Source organism: Gossypium raimondii, chromosome 13 (assembly GCF_025698545.1).
Source record: "Gossypium raimondii isolate GPD5lz chromosome 13, ASM2569854v1, whole genome shotgun sequence".
Taxonomy (NCBI): Eukaryota; Viridiplantae; Streptophyta; class Magnoliopsida; order Malvales; family Malvaceae; genus Gossypium; species Gossypium raimondii.
The window spans coordinates 2,571,834-2,590,644 of record NC_068577.1 but is presented as its reverse complement, the minus strand read 5'-3'; the positions used below and the strand labels follow the sequence as shown (position 1 = coordinate 2,590,644).

The window sequence follows — 18,811 nt, the reverse complement described above, 5'->3', positions numbered from 1 at the left end:
ACACTGGTAATTAAAACTCTACAACCCCCCAACTTCCCACTTGCACTTTTATTCAATGTAAAGACTAAAGAGAATGTGAGAAAAAGAAATAGGCATATCCCTTCATTTTGTATATAACATAAAATATATGATGAAATTTTAAAAAATAATATATATATATATTAATGTATATTTCTTAAATTTTTAGCTTTTTTACTTTTTGAAATATATATTTTCAATCTTGAATTCAATTTTTTCGTTAATTTCGATAATTAAGCTAAAAAAAAGATAATTGGCTAAATATGTCGGGTTTTTTTTTTAACTTTAAAAAATAGACCATTTTTGGAGAGTGTGTGTGAAAGTGACTCTAGCTGGGCGCATTTTCTGCATAGTTGACAAGAAAGTGCGTCTAACTAGAAACGCTTTTTAATAATTTCAAAGAAAACGCGTCCAACACAATTGATAGGAAAGCGCGTCCAATTTGGCGAGTTTTCCTGCTGACATGTTAGGGAAAGCTCACCTAGTTGAACGCGCTTTCTTTGTAATTATTGGAAAACAGTTTCTACTGGGGTACTTTTCATAACATGTCGACTGGAAAGCGCGTCCATACACTCTCTTTAAAAATAATTTATCTTCTTAAATTTTCAAAAAATCGATCTATATAACCAATAACAAACTTTACTAGCGTATTTAATTAATTTAACCCACGTAAACAAATATTAGAAGAAATCACAGTCAAAATATTTGATGAAATTAACACACACACAAGTTGTACTTGAAATTGAAACAACATATTTAAAAAAAAAAGTAGATTAAAAATGATTAAATTACAATAAATAAAAAAACTAAATCAACCAAAAAGTATAGTATAGGAATATCTCTACAAAATTTCACATTGGGTAGCAATATTTTATATTTAATATATAATAATAGTAATAAAAAGATATAAAGGAGAAGAGGTAGAAGATCGTTGAACATGAAGTTGGCAGTTCAAATCATTGCCCACCCCTCATATGCCCATAAAACCTTTGTCTCTATTCCCCATTTTCAGCCTTTCATCAACTCATTTTTATAGATATTAAAAACCCTACGACCAAACCAGAAAAAGGCAAACCCAGAAAAGAAAGGATGAAGATTTGGTGTGATGTGTGCGATAAAGAAGAAGCCACAGTGTTTTGCAGTGCGGATGAAGCTGCTCTTTGTCAAGGGTGTGATGTTGGAGTTCACCATGCCAACAAGCTTGCTACCAAACACTCTCGTTTCTCTCTCCTTCACCCTTCTATCAATGAATTCCCACTTTGTGATATTTGTCAGGTAATTACCCTTTTCTTAAAATATGGGTAGTTTTTGTAGGAACGATAACTTGAGTTAATTTCATGCAATCTCATTTTCTACCCCAAATTATCAATATTTATGGGAAACTTTGTCGGTTTAGTAGTAAAAGTATTATGTTGTAAGCACGAGAATTTGAGTTAATATCAAGCAATCCCGTTCCCCTGCTCAAATTATCAAAAACACATATATGGGTAGTTTTTATAGTGGTTGAGTTACAATTTGATCTATCTATTATGGTTAAATTCGAGATTTAGTCTCAATATTTTAATTTTATATAAATTTACCCTAAGTTAGACATTTTTACCCTTTACTTATAGATATGAATTTTTTAAAAAAAGTATATTTTACAAAAAAGATTATATTAGTTATTTATTTACATTATTTTTTATTCAACATTATATCTAAAATAAATATTTTAATTTTTCTTAATATTTTTAATAACAGTGCTAAACACGAAAATTTTGAACAATAATTTTCAATCGCGACAATAATGCTAAACTAGACTTTAACCAAAATAATAAAAATCCTTAACAATTTTGACTAAAATGCTGATGTAAGCAAAGGGTATTTAAAAGAAAAACTTCACACCACCATTTTATTTGGAATGGTTAATCTGTGTTACATATTTAAATTAAATATAAAAATAGGTGACTAAATTGTAGCAAATCAAAATATATAAACTAAATCACAAATTTAAGCATAATAGAGGTAGCAAAACCAGAATTTGACCTTTTTTTTTATATGAAATGTTGCAGGAGAGGCGCGCGTTCCTATTTTGTCAAGAAGATAGAGCAATGTTTTGCAGAGAATGCGACCTTTCGATTCACAGAGCCAATGAAAACACCCAGAAACATAACAGGTTTCTTCTCACCGGCGTTAAGCTCTCTCCTTCCCTTTCGTTGAACCCAGCTTCATCGTCCTCTGAAACCAAAAGCTCTTCATCCCACTCTTCCAAGAGGTCCCGTTTTACACTTCCTAATAACCAAAACTTCACTTCTCCTCCTCCAATGGACAAACCATTGGCTTCCACTTCAACCACTTACAGGCTCCAAGATAATGCTTCCATTTCGACGAGCAATAATATATCGGAGTACTTGATGGAAAAGTTACCAGGTTGGAATGTGGATGATTTTCCCGACCCTTCATCTGGTGGTGATGCTAATGGTTTCTGTAAGGTTTAGAATTTTAGATCTTGAATTGAGATTTAAGAACATGGTTTTGATCTTATCAAGGAAGGACCCCTTTTTTTTGAATAATAATGTTTTGTTTGTGTGAGCAGACTTTTAAGCAAGGAAACGGAGATTATTTGGGGAATAATATGGCTCCATTTTCATCATCCGAAGAAATCTGGGCATTTGAAGTTTTTGTTTGCGGATATTTTTTTCCATCTCTCTTTCGGTTAATTTCACTAAACCTCCCTAACTTATTGTTTAGATTTTAAAATTGGTCCCTGAATTTCAAAATGTTCTGATTGTGTCTTCAAATTATCATTAATAAATTAATCAGTTTCTTTCGTTAATTTAGCTGAAAATTTAGGTGTTAAATATTAATTCAGATCCGATGTAGACGTTAATCAATTGTAAATAGGTGTGTACTTAATGCAATAACAATTTAGATATAATCATATGACATGCTAAAAAAAAGACATGTCAGTGGGGGCGAGTGTTCGATCGAATCAAGTAAAAAAATTTCGAGTTGACGAGTCCTATTTTATCATCCTAACTCGATTTGAAATTTTTTCGAATCGATTCGAGTGAAATGTTCGAGTTAAATTAAAAATTTAAACATGTCAAATTAAAATATTGTTACAGTATAACTAATCTCATGATGGAACCCATAAAATTGGAACTATATATATTTGAATTTTTTTTCAAAACAAAATAATAAAAAAATACTTCAGTTTGATAAACTTGAATCATTAATTAACTTATTTAAGTCTCAAAATTATTATTCTAGAACTTTTAAAATTTTTAACTTTCTTTATATATGTTTTAGAATTTTATAAATATTTTGAATTTTAAAATTATTTTGAATTTTTGTAATTTTGTTGAGAAAGATATCAATATGTTCATTTTCAAACTCAACAGAATTAAAAGAGTATTTACACCAATCTGTTATTTAAATTACTCAAACTGTAAAATTCAACTCCATTCAAACTGAAAACTCAATTAATTATTCAAATTGACTTAAATAATTCAATGACTCGAAATTCAATTTTTTTATTTTTCAAATCGGATCTAGTTTTGCTCACCCTACATGTCATTAAAATCTAAGATGATTGTTACTTTTAGAGTAAATTACACCAATAATCACTCTATAGTTTTTTTATTTTAATCACTTTAATATTTTTCTCAATTTAATCCCACTAATTAAAATAGTTATAGGAATCACAAAATTACGTTAATATTAAATAATATGTCTTCTTTCTCTCTCTCTTCCGTTGATTACCACCATTTGCAAAAGAAAGAAAAAATGGATGTTATACTCTCTACCATCTTCTTCCTCATATCATTGCCGCCATTGTTTCTCTTGTTGATCTTCTCATTCCTCGCCATCAAAACCGTCGCCGGAAATCGATCAACGATCCCGATTATCCGCCGGTGAAGGGCTCCGTTTTCGATCAGCTTTTATACCTAAACTATCTTTACAACTACCACGCGGAAGCAGCCAAAGAACCGGCAACTTACAGGCTACCAGCGAAGGCGCTGGCCGTGTCACAGGAACTACTTGGTGCAGACTCGATTAACATAGAACCACCTGAAGCAATATCCAATGGAACCCAATCACAGTTGATGGTATAATGTCCAGACCCGACCCATCGATTACATCTTGCTCGATCCATCAATTGTGAACTGAACATCCTGCAATCCCGAACAAAGAAGCTACTTTGTAATGATGAAAAATTAACACATACCTCTGTATGACATTATGTGGTTGACATGGGAGAGCCAAATTTTCTTGCAGTAGGTTTATATGTTTGTTTACTAATTGTCTGGATATTACACATCAAAAAAGAACTAGAAGCAAATACACTAAAAGGTCAAAGGTAGAAGAAGATTATATAACCTGTTGTAAATAATCCATGGTTCTCAGTGGCTTAGCGAACTCGAAATAATATGTTCCTTTCTGACCTTCTGTGGAATAAGGATTGTCTTCCTCTACAAAACCTGTTAAAAGTGTGTGAGTTTAAGGTTGAGCATTTGAAAGATGAAGTATTTACTCTGTTCTAAAGCCAGTAGCCTGTAAGTTGAGCGTTCTTTAGCTGCATCCGCTTGGTAGTCGTAGAGATAGTTTAGATATAAAAGCTGATTGTAAACGGAGCCCTTCACCGGCGGGTAATCGGGATCGTTGATCGATTTTCCGGCGACGACTTTGATGGCGAGGAATGAGAAGATCAGCAAGAGAAACAAAGGCGGCAATGATACGAGGAAGAAGATGGTAGAGAGTATAATATCCATTTTTTTCTGTTCTTTATTTTAGTCAATGATGGTAGTCAACGTGAGAGAGAAAAGAAGAAGAAATATTATTTAATATTCAAAAAATATTAGATGAATTGCTGAGTTAACAATCCGTTACTGATAATGGTTAACAGTAATTTTAATGAAAGTGATTAATTTAAATAATTATTTTAATTAAATTTATTGAATTAAAAATTAATATGACGAAAATAAGAAAATCTTATTTTAAAGTAATTATTGATATAGTTTATTTTATTTTTAATATGTGATATTCAAATCGTTGATTGTTTACTATTTCTTTCACACGTTTTAAATTTACTTTATCTATTTGAGTTTTCATTTAATACTGTGTTAATAATCAAATTAATAAATTGATTGAATCTTAACTTGATTGGTATAAACATTGTTGCTAATACAGAATATATGGGTTTAAGTGCGCTAAAACGTATCATCTTCTTATTTTTGAATTGAAAAATTAAAAGAATCAACATAACCAAAACTTATAATAAAATTGTTGAAATAATAATAAATAGAGAGGGTGAATGTGGAATGTTTAATTCATTTTCTTTGGATATCAACGTAGTGCTCTGTTTCGCTCTATTTTTCGGCCTTTAGTTTGTTTTGTTTTGCTATTTTATGTTATTTATCAATATCTTTCAGAGTAATTGCTATATATATATATATATATATATATATATATATATATAAATAAAAGGATTCACTTACAAAATATTTATTATATAAAGAAATATGAAAAGATATAAAATTATTTATATCACTATAAGTGAATTACTCTTCAATTATAAATTTGATAATTTGTATAGAGGTTGTTTATATTTTTATATTAACGGTAAAATTGACATTTGATCATTTTGGAATATTATTACAAAAATAATTATTATTAATATTTAATGACAACTAATCCATTTTAGCATATTCAAACTTATTTTTTTATTGTTACAATAATAATAATTCAAATTTAACCGAGTTTCAATTGATAAAATATATATTAATTACATTTAAATCATTATTTTTATCTATACTAAAACACTTAATTGATGTAACAAATTAATAGGACATCAATTTAATTAGATAATAAATAAAAAGTTATAATAAAAAAGTGATTTACTAATAATGTTATATAGATAATTTTTTTAAAACATAAAATAAAAAACTACTCTCCTGCTTTTACTCTTTAACCAAAAATATTTTATTTTTTCATAAAAACTAATTATATTTTTATTACCTTATCAATAATTATTCATTTTTAAAATATATTTCTTAAATATTCTTTTAGTTTCTTTCACTCATGTAATGTGTATAATAAGATTAATTTTTCACCCACTAAATAATTATACATTATCAAAGTTTTACAAAACAAATTGCACTAAAAGAGGTGCATTGTTTTTTTTTTTCAAAGTATGCATTGATATTCTAAAATTAATATTTGCTGCAGTATTAATATATAATTCTCCTACATAGTCAATAAATATATTCATCATTACAACCAAAATTAAAATTTCTAAATAAATATTAATAATTTTATTTTACGTAATTAAAATTCATTAAAATTATTATTTAAGTTTAGAGTTTTTTTTTTGAGTTTAGAGCTTAAACATTTAAAATTTTTGTTGTAATAAAAGAAAGGAAAAAAGGGAAAGGAATTATAATTATATTTAAATATATTCAAATAAAATTATTAATATTTATTTATAAATCCTCAATGCTCAGTGGTGATTAAACAATTGAAAGTTGAAAGTTCGAAACGACGGATACCCTTCGAAAAACAGAGCAACATCTTGTTTTTGAACTTTTGGATATAATAGTGAATTTACTTTTCTTTTCTTTTTTTCTTCCTTTCTTTTTAACCTTTAATCTCGTTCTTATTTTTACAGCCTTTTAATGAGTAGAGACTAGGGAACAAACTATTGATATGGATATACCTTTTTAGACTGTTTACATACAGACTAATGAAAGAATTGCACCCGCTTCTCACATTGAAAATATCAAACAGGTGGTCACGAACCCCTGCAGATAGGTAAAAAAAATTGTCAACATTTCATATGAGAAACTGAAAAATAGAAAAGAAAAAAAGAAAGTGATTTACATTACCTTCATTAGGAGGGTAGAAATAGGTTGTGTATCAAGAAGGGAATGCAAAAAGCCTGTCTGATATCTTTGTGCGACATATTGGACACTCGGAACAAGCAAGCGAGCAAGATTTACATACTGCCAACATCAAAATGGATGCATTTTCAGAAAATAGTTTATTAAGGTGTGAGAATTTAGTTATGGAATTAGAAAGGGACTTACAACAGAAATGCCGGCAAGGGAGAAGAATTGCTGCAGTTGGTGACTCGAAGCATACTTTACACATATGGGAATTGGCATCTCCATTTCCCAGGGATTTGAGCTCTTTTTCCTTCATCTCTTGCATTCGAGCCTACAAGTGGTAAAGATATTAAGTTGCAGTGGTGTATGTGAAACCATTATGGCATTGGAATAATCATACACAGCAAGCTCTTTCAAAAAATTCTCAGTAATGAATCGATCACAAGTTCCTAACACTATCGACATTAGCAATATTATTCAATAATGCAAGATATACTCAGAATACTAAAATGTATGATTTGACAAGATTAAGAAAAAAAAAAAGCACAATAACTACTAAATAAGCATGAAAGAATTAACATAAGGAAAAATGAGCCTATGGCTAGATGTGCTGCATGTTAGTATGACTGAGTTTAGCACAAAAAGAGGGGCAAACATGCTATATATCAGAGAATCTTAAAACAGCCTATAAGTGAGAAGCAGAGTGAAGGAAATGAGCTAGGGTGGTACATGAGAAATGAGAACAAACCTTTAGCCGAACAACCAGGGGTTCTTCCTTGGGTATTTCATTGGCTGGTTTTGATGACACTTCTGAAACTTGTCGCTCTTTCAGGACATTGTTACTCTCAGTGTTGTTTGCTTTTGGATCTTCAACATTATCCATTCCATGACTATTTTGCTTATCTGTATTACTCTCAAGTGTAGCAGATACCTCTTTCTTCAACTTAGCAACAAGCACCCACATGTTTGCTAAGTCGTTCTCTAGAGATTCCTCCTTCTTCTTTGCTTCTTCAATCTTTTTCCTGTATTCATCTTCTATGAATTCCCTCTCAGCTAGTGCAGCTTCAAGAGCTTCCTCCCGTTGTTTCCTAGCCTGCAGTTCCATCTTTAGATCATCTAGATCAAGATTCCAAAACTCAAAATCATCACCAGCTGCTCCAGATAGGTCATGAGGGCGGCCAGAGAGCCGTCCCTTCCTCCCAGGTCTCCCACTGTCACTGTACTTGCGGTTGAAACCATTGACAGCCTGATTAGAAGAAGCTCTAGTGTTTGCCGACTCTCGAGCGGCCAATAATTCCTTCTCCAGTTTTGCATTCTGTACTGAGAGCTTTGTCACCTCACTAGCCAAATTCTTTAACTCAACAGCAGCAGCAGACGCCAATTCTTTCGCATATGAAGCTTCTTCAGCCAGTTTTTGGTTTTGGACACGCAACCCACTGTTCTCCTCTGAAAGCTGTACCTGTTCTAGTTTTAGTTTTTCATTCTCAGTCCCCTGCATAGATAAGCACAACTTAGTCTTAATCAGTTCAAAGGTGCAAGGAAGACAAAGGACCATGCTAAAGACAAGCAAATCTTTCTCTTAACCCGTGGAAGTTATAACACACAATTATTAACATGAAAAGGCAAACTAATGAACCATCTTAATATAAAAATTCATCCAATTTTAAATTGTGAGGAAATATTTAAGAACAGGGTAAAGCCCAAAATTTGTCCTTAGAATTTCATAGCAAGGGTCTTAAAATCAACCAAAAAATGCAACTGATTTACAGGTAGGAAGTAGAATCAACATTCAATAGGAGAAAAAAGCAGAGAAATGTCTAAAGATATTGCCGTGCTGCACTAAGATATCAAATGGCGTTGCAAAACTTTAATTGCAACTTGCAACTTATTGTGTAAAACATTCCCAAGGTATATGAAACAAAAGAAACAAGCAATTGATTGACACATGATTAAAATGATATTCTTCGCAATTATCATAATGATGAGTTCTGGCAGAAGCATGTTGACAGTATTCATGAAGTCATATAAGAAGAGGAAATACTACTAAATGAAAATAAAGCAGTTGAAGCCCAAAACTTGTGACAACAGAAAACTAAAGCTATTAAGAGTTGGACAATCCCAGCAATAAGTGTTTACCTGATATTGAACCTTTTTTCTTAACTCATCAGCATATTCTTCAGATATTCCTTGCTCAGAGGACAAGGATAATTTGTCGCCGGACAAAGATGCCAACCGCTGCTCCAGGAGATTCACCTTATTCTGCAATTCCTCATTCTCAGAACACTGCCAACATCCAGAACCACAAGTCAAAAACATATGTTTGCTTTAATAGAGAAGCTAGCACCTTCTAAAGATTGACCAAATTATACTCTAAAATTTATATTAGAGAAATAATGTCATTTTGTGAATGGAGGAAAAAAAGACATCAAGCACAAAGCTTTCACCTTGTTCTGCAATTGTTCTTGGAGGATACGATTATCTGCTGATTTTATCTGTATCAAGGAGAAGAATCAACATGATAACATAATTAACATAAAGAATCACTGTTTAACAAGCCTAATCAATGGCAGAACAGTGCCCATCAAATGCTTTCAACTCCATAAATGAGAAGAATGAAACCAAATCACTCACCTCCAGCTCAAAACTCTTTTCATTACATTGTGTCATCAATCTCATAACTGTCTGTTGCAACAAAAAAGCATTTAGAATTTGTTAAGCCAATGCCAATGGCATTAGTTCCCTAACAAATTAACATAAGTTTGAAATATTACTATGGACAACATAATAAACAGGATGCAAAACTACCTGCTGCATATCCACAAATGAAGCATTAGCGATTGAAGCTTCACCACTCTCAATTATACGCTGCTCTAACACCCTCATTTGCCTTCTCTTCTCCTGAATCTCTCTTTCCAAATTCTGAATCTATATGTAGAAAAACACTAAGGACCTTAAAAGATATATGCAAATTTACCATCGAGTAGATAGATACACAAAAACTAGAAATGATAACACTCCTTTTGCATTATTAGCTTCAATCTTAATCTTATAACCTCATGTACATCCAGATAATATTAAAATTTATAAACAGCCACTAGAGTAAGTATTAATAAATAATAATAGATCAGTACAATCTTTCCTTTTTGCCACAGAAATATAAGACGCACTTGCACCTAGAATACCAACAAAACCCACCAATTCATCCAGCTACAAGAACATCTATTGGTTATGCCTCTGAACTAAGATGTGCTATAAATGTAAGACAGAGTAAAGAGTACCTGAGTTTTTGAGCTATCAGGATCATTTACAGACTGGTCCACCAGGCGTTTCAGGGTACTGGTGCTAAATGCAATCTCTCCAGCAAGCATCTTAACTTGCTCAACAAGAAGGTCCATCTGATCTGATGTCATCCCACCCTATAACCACAGAAGAGTTTTATTTTATCATTACAGAATCAACAATTGAGGAAAACTAGAAAGATTGAACCAATGGTGAAGGCAGCACTGATTTGTGATACAATGAAGCAATGATGGAGGATGGTATGTTATTATATCTTGATTTGCAAGAATCTTCACACAAATCTGTTTGTGTGATGGCCAGGGGATGCCAAATTTCAGCTGCAGCTAAAATAGAAAAGGAATACAGTAATAGAGTCAAACTACTATCGGCCCCTTGCTGAAATGATGCTCCTCCACCAAAAAGCAAATGTCTAAAATGGCAACTTAAGTGCCTGATGATTTTCACACATTATATTGCCTAATGTTAGCAAGATCCATTTATAGCTCATTTGTATATAACATTCCCCCAAAAAATTAACCTAATAGGTCTAAGGGCGCATATTTCTGGAGGCTACTAAACAAAAATAAAAGAGACTTAATACCCTTATAAAAATAATTTTTTTTAAGAAAGGATCTAACAGGACTAAAATTTCAGGCATAATTAGGAGGGTTTCAGCCCATCCAAATGTCAAGTTAGAAGGAGAGAACTTCAATAAGGAAATAAAAGGAATCCTTTCGACAAAACTTCGCAAGGTAAGATTTTAAAATGTAGAAATAACTGAAACAAGTGAAGCTTACTGCCAGCAGTTTAGTCCCACTAATAAGATCACCCGATTGAGTTGCCTCAGTGATAGAACTGCTAGTTGGTGAGAGCTCATTATTCCTCCTGCTGGAGGATCTTCGGTGTTTAAACTCATAAGATGGATCAGAAGCAAGTGCCTCAAGAGAAGATGGAGAACCCTTTTTATTCTCACTATCTATGAGTATGGTACCATCATCCTGTACATCCAGTTTCTGGTCAAGGAAAAGTGCCAAAAGTGAGCATCACAATCATGTTACAAGACGGAAACACGACCTCCAAAAAGTTCTCATGGCTAGATAATCCAGTCACTACTGAAAATCAGACAGGGATAGCTGTAAACTCAGTAAACGAGATATAGGTTTAGAGAGACAGATGCATAGGTGAAGTATCAACACTCAAAATTTCCAGGTTATAGAACATAATTTGTTTCATCTTATTCATTGGAGCATTTCCCTTTTCTGTGAAATAGATAAAGATATACATACCCTTTTCTTGGAAATAGATGTGGATATATATATTTTTGTTCAAAAAAAAAAAGATATGGATATATATACAGACGTGTGTGCCTGCTCTTTGTGTAGTCTTACTTCATCAACCATCAGTATAAAAGAATACCCATTTATAATAAAAACTTACATCATCCTCACAAACAGAAAGACTCCGTTGTGTTGGTAAATCACTCAAACATCCAGGAATTGTATTTTTGGAAGAAACAAGTATAAGCTTGGTAAGCCTTTGAATTCTGCTCATCAAAGCAGCTTTGGCTTCCTCTTCTTCCTCTAGTCTTGACTGCATTTTCACCTGACCTTCTTCCAACTGTCCCATGCAATAAATAGAATGAAGAATACAGTAAATAGTTGTGCAATCAAATAGAACAATATGACAATGGAACGAAAATGCCAAACCTGTTGCCTTAGGATCATAAGTTCTTCATGATTAACTCCAACAACCATTCCCTGCCTTAGCTGATCAAGTTCCTGTTTGAGGACTGAAATTTCCTTTTGATACTTCTTAATCAATGATTTTTCATCAATAATCTGGAAATGATTTAGTTTTGAAAGTAGCATGAGATTAGATCCTAAATATATATGTGTGTAACTAGCCAATAGAAATAACGCATAGGCTATAGAAACCTTATTACGAGAAGCGTAGATTTCGACATGCTTTGCCCTGCTAGCAAACTTCAGGGTATTATGAGTTTCTTCCATATTACTAGAAGCAGGTGTAACTGTGCAAATAAGCTGTAATTTGAAGGGGAAAAAAAAAGGTAAAATAGATAAAGAACTTTTTGTCAAGTATTGATAAGGATGATATAATTGCATATCAAAATTACATATCAAAATTAGAAAAATAAATTAAAGATGCAAGAAAAATAATTAAAATCAAATAAACCTAAATAATTATTAAAAAAAGTTCAAATAAAATGAACAACTCACCGAAACATGTCCATGCCCACTAAGTGAAGATTGCAAAAGGCGGGTAAGCTTGGAGTCTCGATAAGGAACATGGGATGCTTTTCCTTCACTTAACTTTCCAATTACCTGCAGATTGAAACAAGATGATTTTATAAAACTAAATATAATAGTCATAGATACCAACCACGCAAAACAAGTCTGCAATGACTTCTTTGACCAGAAACTTTTATCCACTCCAGGATGCTAATGCCATCAGTAATTAATTGAAACTGTTGGAGAAAATAAATTTGAAGATTCTGTCCATTTTTTTCCTGCCAACTTAACAGAAACTGTAATCCTACAGTGCTGTTTAAGGGACATACTCAAGGCTTTCTATAGTTTTCCCTTAGACTACAGTGCAGATGCAGCATGGGAGATAATAAACATTCATCAATACAAAGCTTATACAAGGCACCTACAGTTCCAAGAGTCAGAAGACTTTTGTTTATGTAAGATCCTTCCTTTCTCCTTAACCCAGTTGTCTCAGTTTTTGAACTCTCAGATCCGGCTAAATCAATCAAGTTCTGGACAAAGGAACCAGGAAAGTAGCAAGTCAAGCCATTTATCAGAGAGCAATATTCTTTCTTGAAAAATGACAGATGAATTAAATCATACAAGCTGAGAGAAGACCACTCCATCATATTCATCACCGTGAGCACTACTCTCAATCATCTGCAAATTTGCCAAGAGTTAAAAAAGGCATATGCAACATAAGTATCTATTGTGGTGAAACAACAAAAAACCAGACATCCAAATTCCCTAAGATAAACTAAATGAACAAGCCAATTTTGAGATTTGTCCAAAATTTTGATAGGGAAATGAGTAAGTTCCTAAATCAAGAATGTTTACCAATGTGAATATGGTGTGACTTCGGCTACTGAACAGATTGAAGTTATTTGAACCAACATGACGATGCTCTACCCACAAAGAAACAAATTGGAAATTAGTAGAAAACTCTCACAAATAGATCATTCATTTCATATAATAGGCGGGAAAACAGCAATAGGAACCCCAGAAAGCACCTTCCCCTGCTGCAATAAAAGAAAGGGCATGCCCAGGAGACAAAACCACTTCTTCTTTTATGCCCTCAACGTATGTTCCCTGAAAAAATAATGATAACATAAGCAGAAGTACAAAACTGATTACATTGATTGCAAGCATTTAAATCAGCAACTTTATTGTATCGTTGACAATCTCAACCTGGAGCCACTCGGGATCCTTTAGATTGATATTACATGTGACAAATAGTGTCTTTGCGTTGCATGTCACTTTTTGAGAAAATAAGACCGAAGTCATAAGCCAAACAACAATGCAAAAATTTTTTAAAAGTTGAGCAAAAGACCTGGGCATCTTCTCTAACACGCAAATTTTGACCAGTTGGATCAAGTAAGTCATTTATCACCTGATATAAGAAGCAAATACCACAAAATCAAACCAAAACAGTTGGTGCTTAGAAGGAAAGGAACTGAAGGCCCGATATTGAACCGCATAGGTTATACAATTAATAATTGAACAAAACCATTCTAACATCTCACTAAGCCAAAAAATAAACAGCAGTAACATATGTGAAAACTGAAATTCTAACTTCAAGGCCATTTCATAAATATAATCATAAACTTAAAAGTGCAACTCACCTCGTTGTAGATTTCAAGATATGACACACGTAGCAAGAATTCTCGCCCTGGAGTCTGAATGATAAGCAGAGTTGGTCAATACTTGATGAAAAGGAATGGAAAAATGGCATCGATCTTGCAGTTATCTAGTTAGGCCTAATAAATGATGTTATAACACTTACATCTTGGATAATGCTGAACACATCCTTTATTGCCAATGGTATAATGCCAGGAGCATTATGGTCTCCCTGTGTATATATATGATCAAAGAAACAAGTCAAAGTAAGATGACAGGAATGATCATATAGTTATGTGATAGGATCACTCGCATAAGACCCATACTGAAGAACATAGGAAAATATTGAAATTTTTAAGGATGTATCATGCCAAGCTTGTTAATATTAATTGGATTGGAATAGTAATATAAATAAAAATCCTCAAGAGTATACTACTAAAATCAGTTTTTTTTTTCAGAAAAATGGTGTCCAAATGAGCATACAACTCTATTGCAAAAGTTAGATGGTAAACATGACTTGAAACACAAATTCAAAATTCCTTTTTAGTTTCGTTTCTCATGGTGTATAAGAGATGCAGACAGTATAAAATTTTAAGCTGACAATGAAGACATGGTTCAGTTCTTTAGTACTTATATTTAAGTAAAAGATGTTCTGATCAATGAACAACATGATGAAAGCAAATTTAGGAGTTGGATTAAGGTTCTCAAATTACTAAGCACAAAGTGACAAAAGAACAGAGTGCTTTCAAAAAACTCAAAAGGCAGTGCTTATGCCCAGAAAGAGGTATTGCAAATTTGCATTGTGTAATAAATCTACTGTTTGCAACTCGATATTTGTATTGTTAAGTGGTGTCATGACCTATCTGCTAAGTATTGAATTTCCTGTGGACTTTTATCAAAGTTGGACTTTCCACCTTTTACCAATTATTTATAGACAAGATCCTTAAGATGATATCAAAGCACAAGATTTGTTATGCTGTTCTTTCAGCCCCATTTGAGGTTGTCCACATCAAGGAAGTCTTAAGTGGTGCTATCCCATATTTATTGCCAATAGATTTTAGATTGTATACTTGAAGGTGCCATTTGGGGAAGAAAATCCATATTATGGTTATTTATCTTAGGAGTTCCCTTCCGCAACTTCCCTATCAAGAAAATTCAATAAAATGTAATATAAACTTGTAACTTTGCTACAGCTAAAATACTATGTGTACAGTTTTACAACCGAATTTGATACTATAATAAAAAACAATATCTACTTCATACAAAGCAACAAAAGTTGACACGACCAGATTATAAGAATTCTGATGACACTCCCATGAAAAATAGGAAACAGTAGATGAAAGAAGTTTGGTGCGAAGCTTACATGCATGGTGTGCGTCTTCCCACTACTTGTAACACCATAAGCAAAAACAGTTCCTATAATTCCAACAAGCCAATATTAGCTTCAATTGAGAACGTAATATAATTTCAGAATTGACGCAAACCAACAAGATTGAGCAACATGACAATAAGTGACTTCCAATCAATTAATCTTTTAGGTTTTTGTTTAAACTTTAATTAGAAATTAACTTAAACAAATCAATATTTAATTCATTTTCATACCATTAACACCTTCCATTGCAGCCTTCACTACTGGTTTAGCAGCTATTTCATAAACCTCTTGAGAAGTTGCATGAGGTCCAAATACTCTGTCTATCAAAAAAAAAAAACAATAACCTTCATTCACAATCCACATCATTGCAAGGGTTAAACATCGTATTCATACTAAATCAGTTTTAACAAAATTATAAAATCTTTATAAATTAAACTTTAGATTACCTAATGTAACACCACCAAATCGCCCAACAAAATAATATAAATCACTTCATTTAATTGCAGTACTTTTCAAAGGGATAGTTAATCAATTTCGAAACTGACACTAAAAAGTTGGGGAAACTATCGGCAGTAAGTTTCAACAGTAAAAGTGAAAAGCAATTAGGAAATTACCAAATGCGTAAGCTGTAGCTGGATTATACTCATTTCTCACAATCTTATCCCCGTCCGCATACCACGCGATCTCGTCCCCTCTCTGAAATTCCCTTTCACTATAACCAGAAAAAATAAAAATGAGTAAATAAATAAAAAAACACGTACATTACCTGAACATAAAACATTGACAGCAATATAATCGAAAAAGAATCCACTACATAGATCTCACCAGCTACACTCAGATCTACACTTACTTCAATGGCCGAAACCGAATCGTAACTGAAATACTATCTCCCGATCTCGACGCTTCCATCGGCTCGCCAACTATCTCCTCCGGCGCGTAAGCCACCGGTGAGTGAGCATTGTAACCACGTGAACCCTGGTACGTCGAATCATACCTGGACCGACTCGGCGTCATGGATCGAGTACCGTATCCACCTCCCGAATTGAAAAAGGAAGACGCCGACGAAGAGCACGTACGAGGCATTAATTTGTTGCTCATAAACGAAGAAGTTGAAGAAGTTGAAGAGAACGGACTGGGAGTTTTCCGATGCGAAAACGGCGAACTGCTCCTTGCTCGAGAAGAAGATGCCATTTAAGAAGCACTCACTGAGTCGGTAACTCGGTAAAGAGAATGCGTGAGAATATGAAGAACGAAGAACAAGAAGCGACTGTGTCAGTAAGTTCACATGTCTTGACACACAAAAGCGAATAGCATTTCCTTTTCTCTTTTTTTCTTTAAAGAGAAAATTTATTTAACGCTTTATTGCTTGCAAAGATAATAGAAAGCAAGAAAACGGGAGATGGTTTCTTCTAGTGACTTTATGACAAAAAATGAGTTGCAGAGAGACGAAAATATTTTTAAAAATAAGTTGAAGACATGAAATTTAAATGAAGGAATTCCAATCCAAAGGGCCCACTGGTGGGAGAAAGAGGACGATGTGCTTGTGTGTCCCTGTGTGTGTGTTTTAATGTAATTTTTCTGATTTTGAAAATTTTACAATTTTGAAATTATTAGTTTTCTTTAAAAAAGTGAGTAAGTGACGTGGAGGTTGACGGTGACGTGGAAGGTGAGAGAGTAGCTGGCGGTTTAATGGATCCTTGAAGGATTAGTTGAGGGATTTTTGAATAAAAAGAAAGTGACCAAAATGAGCGGGAATAACCGCGGGGGAGGATTAGGAGTAAGACAAATTGGAAAATAAATGGTAAAATTCTCATGGAAGTTTTTTTATAAGTAGTTAAATTGTATTTTTCTTTTTATTTAATAAATGAGTAAATTAATTCTTGAATATTAGATCAATGAGTAAATTAATCATTTATATAATTGAAAACTGGTATGACTAATAGAATAACTTGACGATTACACCTAATGTGTCACATATACTTCATTCGATATAAATGAAATTTTAACTAATAATAATAGATAATTTTTTAATAGAATGACTAATTTACTTTTTGATCTAATGTACAAAAACTAGTTTGCTTATTTTTAAGTCAAAAGAACAAAATACAATCAAACTCGTTGTATAAAAACCTCTATAGCACTTTTACTTATAAATATTTTAATTATAGTTAATTAAATACCAAGGAATTTTAATAAATTATTATTATTTTGAAAATTATTAATTATTGGTAATAAGGTAGTAAAATGTACAAGTGAAAAATTTAAAAATATAAAAGTAAATTTTTAAAGAGTTTTCAGATAATGTTTAAACTATTTGTAACTCTTTCATATTAAAGAGGAAGAGATTACACGCTTAAGCACGCTTAAATTCATGTTTTCTTAAATTGTTATAATAATAACGAGGTTAACTTAACTTAATCAACGTTAAGTGAAGATTTATTATATATTGATTTATTATGTATATATATTATGGAATGAGTGTTTTTCAAAATATATTTTTACATTTGGTTTTTAATACGATGAAATTATTATTTTAATTTTAATATATTGATTAACTCGCACCATCGATCTAGCTCGAAAAATATCAACAGCTTTTTATTGTAAAGTTTTAGAAGGTATAAATTGAACCAGTAAACACATAATCTCTTTCAATTTAGAAAATCTACGGTTTATGTATATAGTGAAATATTTAACATGCAGCCTATGAATGAATATTAATAATATTATTTAAATTTAATTTTTAAATTTTTATTTTTATTTTACTTAATAATGATGTGTCATGTTCTTCTATTTATTAATGATGCATCGATAATACATCAAATATTATCTCGTAGTAAAAAATAATAATAGACGGTGGAGGTGTGGAGATGAGAGATATTCTCCCATGTGATGTTTGTCTTTACGCGTTACGCGTAGGATTTAAACCAGTGGTGATTCGAGGCCCCTCGCCACAGCCACCGTCATCCATTTAAGCTTTGCGTGAATGAGGATGCAGCAGAGTTAATAGAGGTGTTGCATATAGGAAGCGATTATTCCAGTACAACCACATCCACCATAGAATCAAGATCATTACCGTTCATCTACTGAAGTATTTATGCAGTATTTATAGGCCAATTTCAGATCAATTAATCAACAGTCACAAATCAGACTGTGCATTCTAAGTGAGACAAGTTTTCAAGTGGAGCGTTATAATTTGTCTTCATTAAAGTGGTTTATTAGTAATTAATCACGACAATAATAATGCCAGCTTCTTAATTGTTCTTTTTTTAATTGTTTTTGTTTGCTTCTAGTTCCATCCAACGACCAGCATATCCTTTCACCGAGGTGAAAGCTTACGAGAAAAATAAAAAGCAAAATAATTCCTTCAAGACATCTTTAAAAAATTATTGGGG

The 18,811-nt window shown here is 32.4% G+C and overlaps 2 protein-coding genes across 3 annotated transcripts; one reads left to right on the top strand and one right to left on the bottom strand.

Moving 5' to 3' along the window:
* Positions 1 to 946: 946 nt before the first annotated feature.
* On the top strand, positions 947 to 2,833 carry LOC105782683 (B-box zinc finger protein 21). Of its 2 annotated transcripts, none has more exons than XM_012607584.2 (3): positions 947 to 1,293; positions 2,070 to 2,489; positions 2,594 to 2,833. In XM_012607584.2, the coding sequence occupies exons 1-3, from the start codon at positions 1,108 to 1,110 to the stop codon at positions 2,753 to 2,755; spliced, it is 768 nt and encodes a 255-aa protein (XP_012463038.1). In that variant the 5' UTR covers positions 947 to 1,107; the 3' UTR covers positions 2,756 to 2,833. The 2 variants fall into 2 exon arrangements, with proteins under 2 accessions (XP_012463038.1, XP_012463040.1); XM_012607586.2 differs by having other exon boundaries at positions 2,070 to 2,484; positions 2,594 to 2,684.
* A 3,622-nt stretch (positions 2,834 to 6,455) lies between these two features.
* Positions 6,456 to 16,878, bottom strand: LOC105782682 (kinesin-like protein KIN-7D, mitochondrial). Its single transcript, XM_012607582.2, has 25 exons — positions 16,270 to 16,878; positions 16,034 to 16,131; positions 15,650 to 15,739; positions 15,411 to 15,463; positions 14,214 to 14,279; positions 14,053 to 14,106; positions 13,761 to 13,820; positions 13,441 to 13,519; positions 13,268 to 13,335; positions 13,034 to 13,090; positions 12,838 to 12,942; positions 12,401 to 12,505; positions 12,098 to 12,205; positions 11,870 to 12,001; positions 11,601 to 11,780; positions 10,961 to 11,176; positions 10,163 to 10,300; positions 9,690 to 9,809; positions 9,516 to 9,566; positions 9,329 to 9,376; positions 9,021 to 9,167; positions 7,633 to 8,376; positions 7,086 to 7,215; positions 6,885 to 7,001; positions 6,456 to 6,800 (listed from the first exon to the last, which is right to left on the bottom strand). Exons 1-24 carry the CDS (start codon positions 16,608 to 16,610, stop codon positions 6,916 to 6,918), a joined length of 3,276 nt encoding a protein of 1,091 aa, XP_012463036.1. The 5' UTR covers positions 16,611 to 16,878; the 3' UTR covers positions 6,456 to 6,800; positions 6,885 to 6,915.
* Positions 16,879 to 18,811: the final 1,933 nt, after the last annotated feature.

What these genes read in the sequence shown, in the direction of transcription:
- LOC105782683 (XM_012607584.2), top strand. Translation starts at nt 1,108, where the DNA reads ATGAAGATTTGGTGTGATGTGTGCGATAAAGAAGAAGCCACAGTGTTT. An exon ending in CACTTTGTGATATTTGTCAG is followed by an intron (nt 1,294 to 2,069) that starts GTAATTACCCTT and finishes GAAATGTTGCAG; the next exon opens with GAGAGGCGCGCGTTCCTATT. An exon ending in ATGCTAATGGTTTCTGTAAG is followed by an intron (nt 2,490 to 2,593) that starts GTTTAGAATTTT and finishes TTGTGTGAGCAG; the next exon opens with ACTTTTAAGCAAGGAAACGG.
- LOC105782682 (XM_012607582.2), bottom strand. Translation starts at nt 16,610, where the DNA reads ATGGCATCTTCTTCTCGAGCAAGGAGCAGTTCGCCGTTTTCGCATCGG. An exon ending in GTCACACCATATTCACATTG is followed by an intron (nt 13,091 to 13,267) that starts GTAAACATTCTT and finishes GCAAATTTGCAG; the next exon opens with ATGATTGAGAGTAGTGCTCA. An exon ending in GTGGGACTAAACTGCTGGCA is followed by an intron (nt 10,301 to 10,960) that starts GTAAGCTTCACT and finishes CTGTGGTTATAG; the next exon opens with GGTGGGATGACATCAGATCA.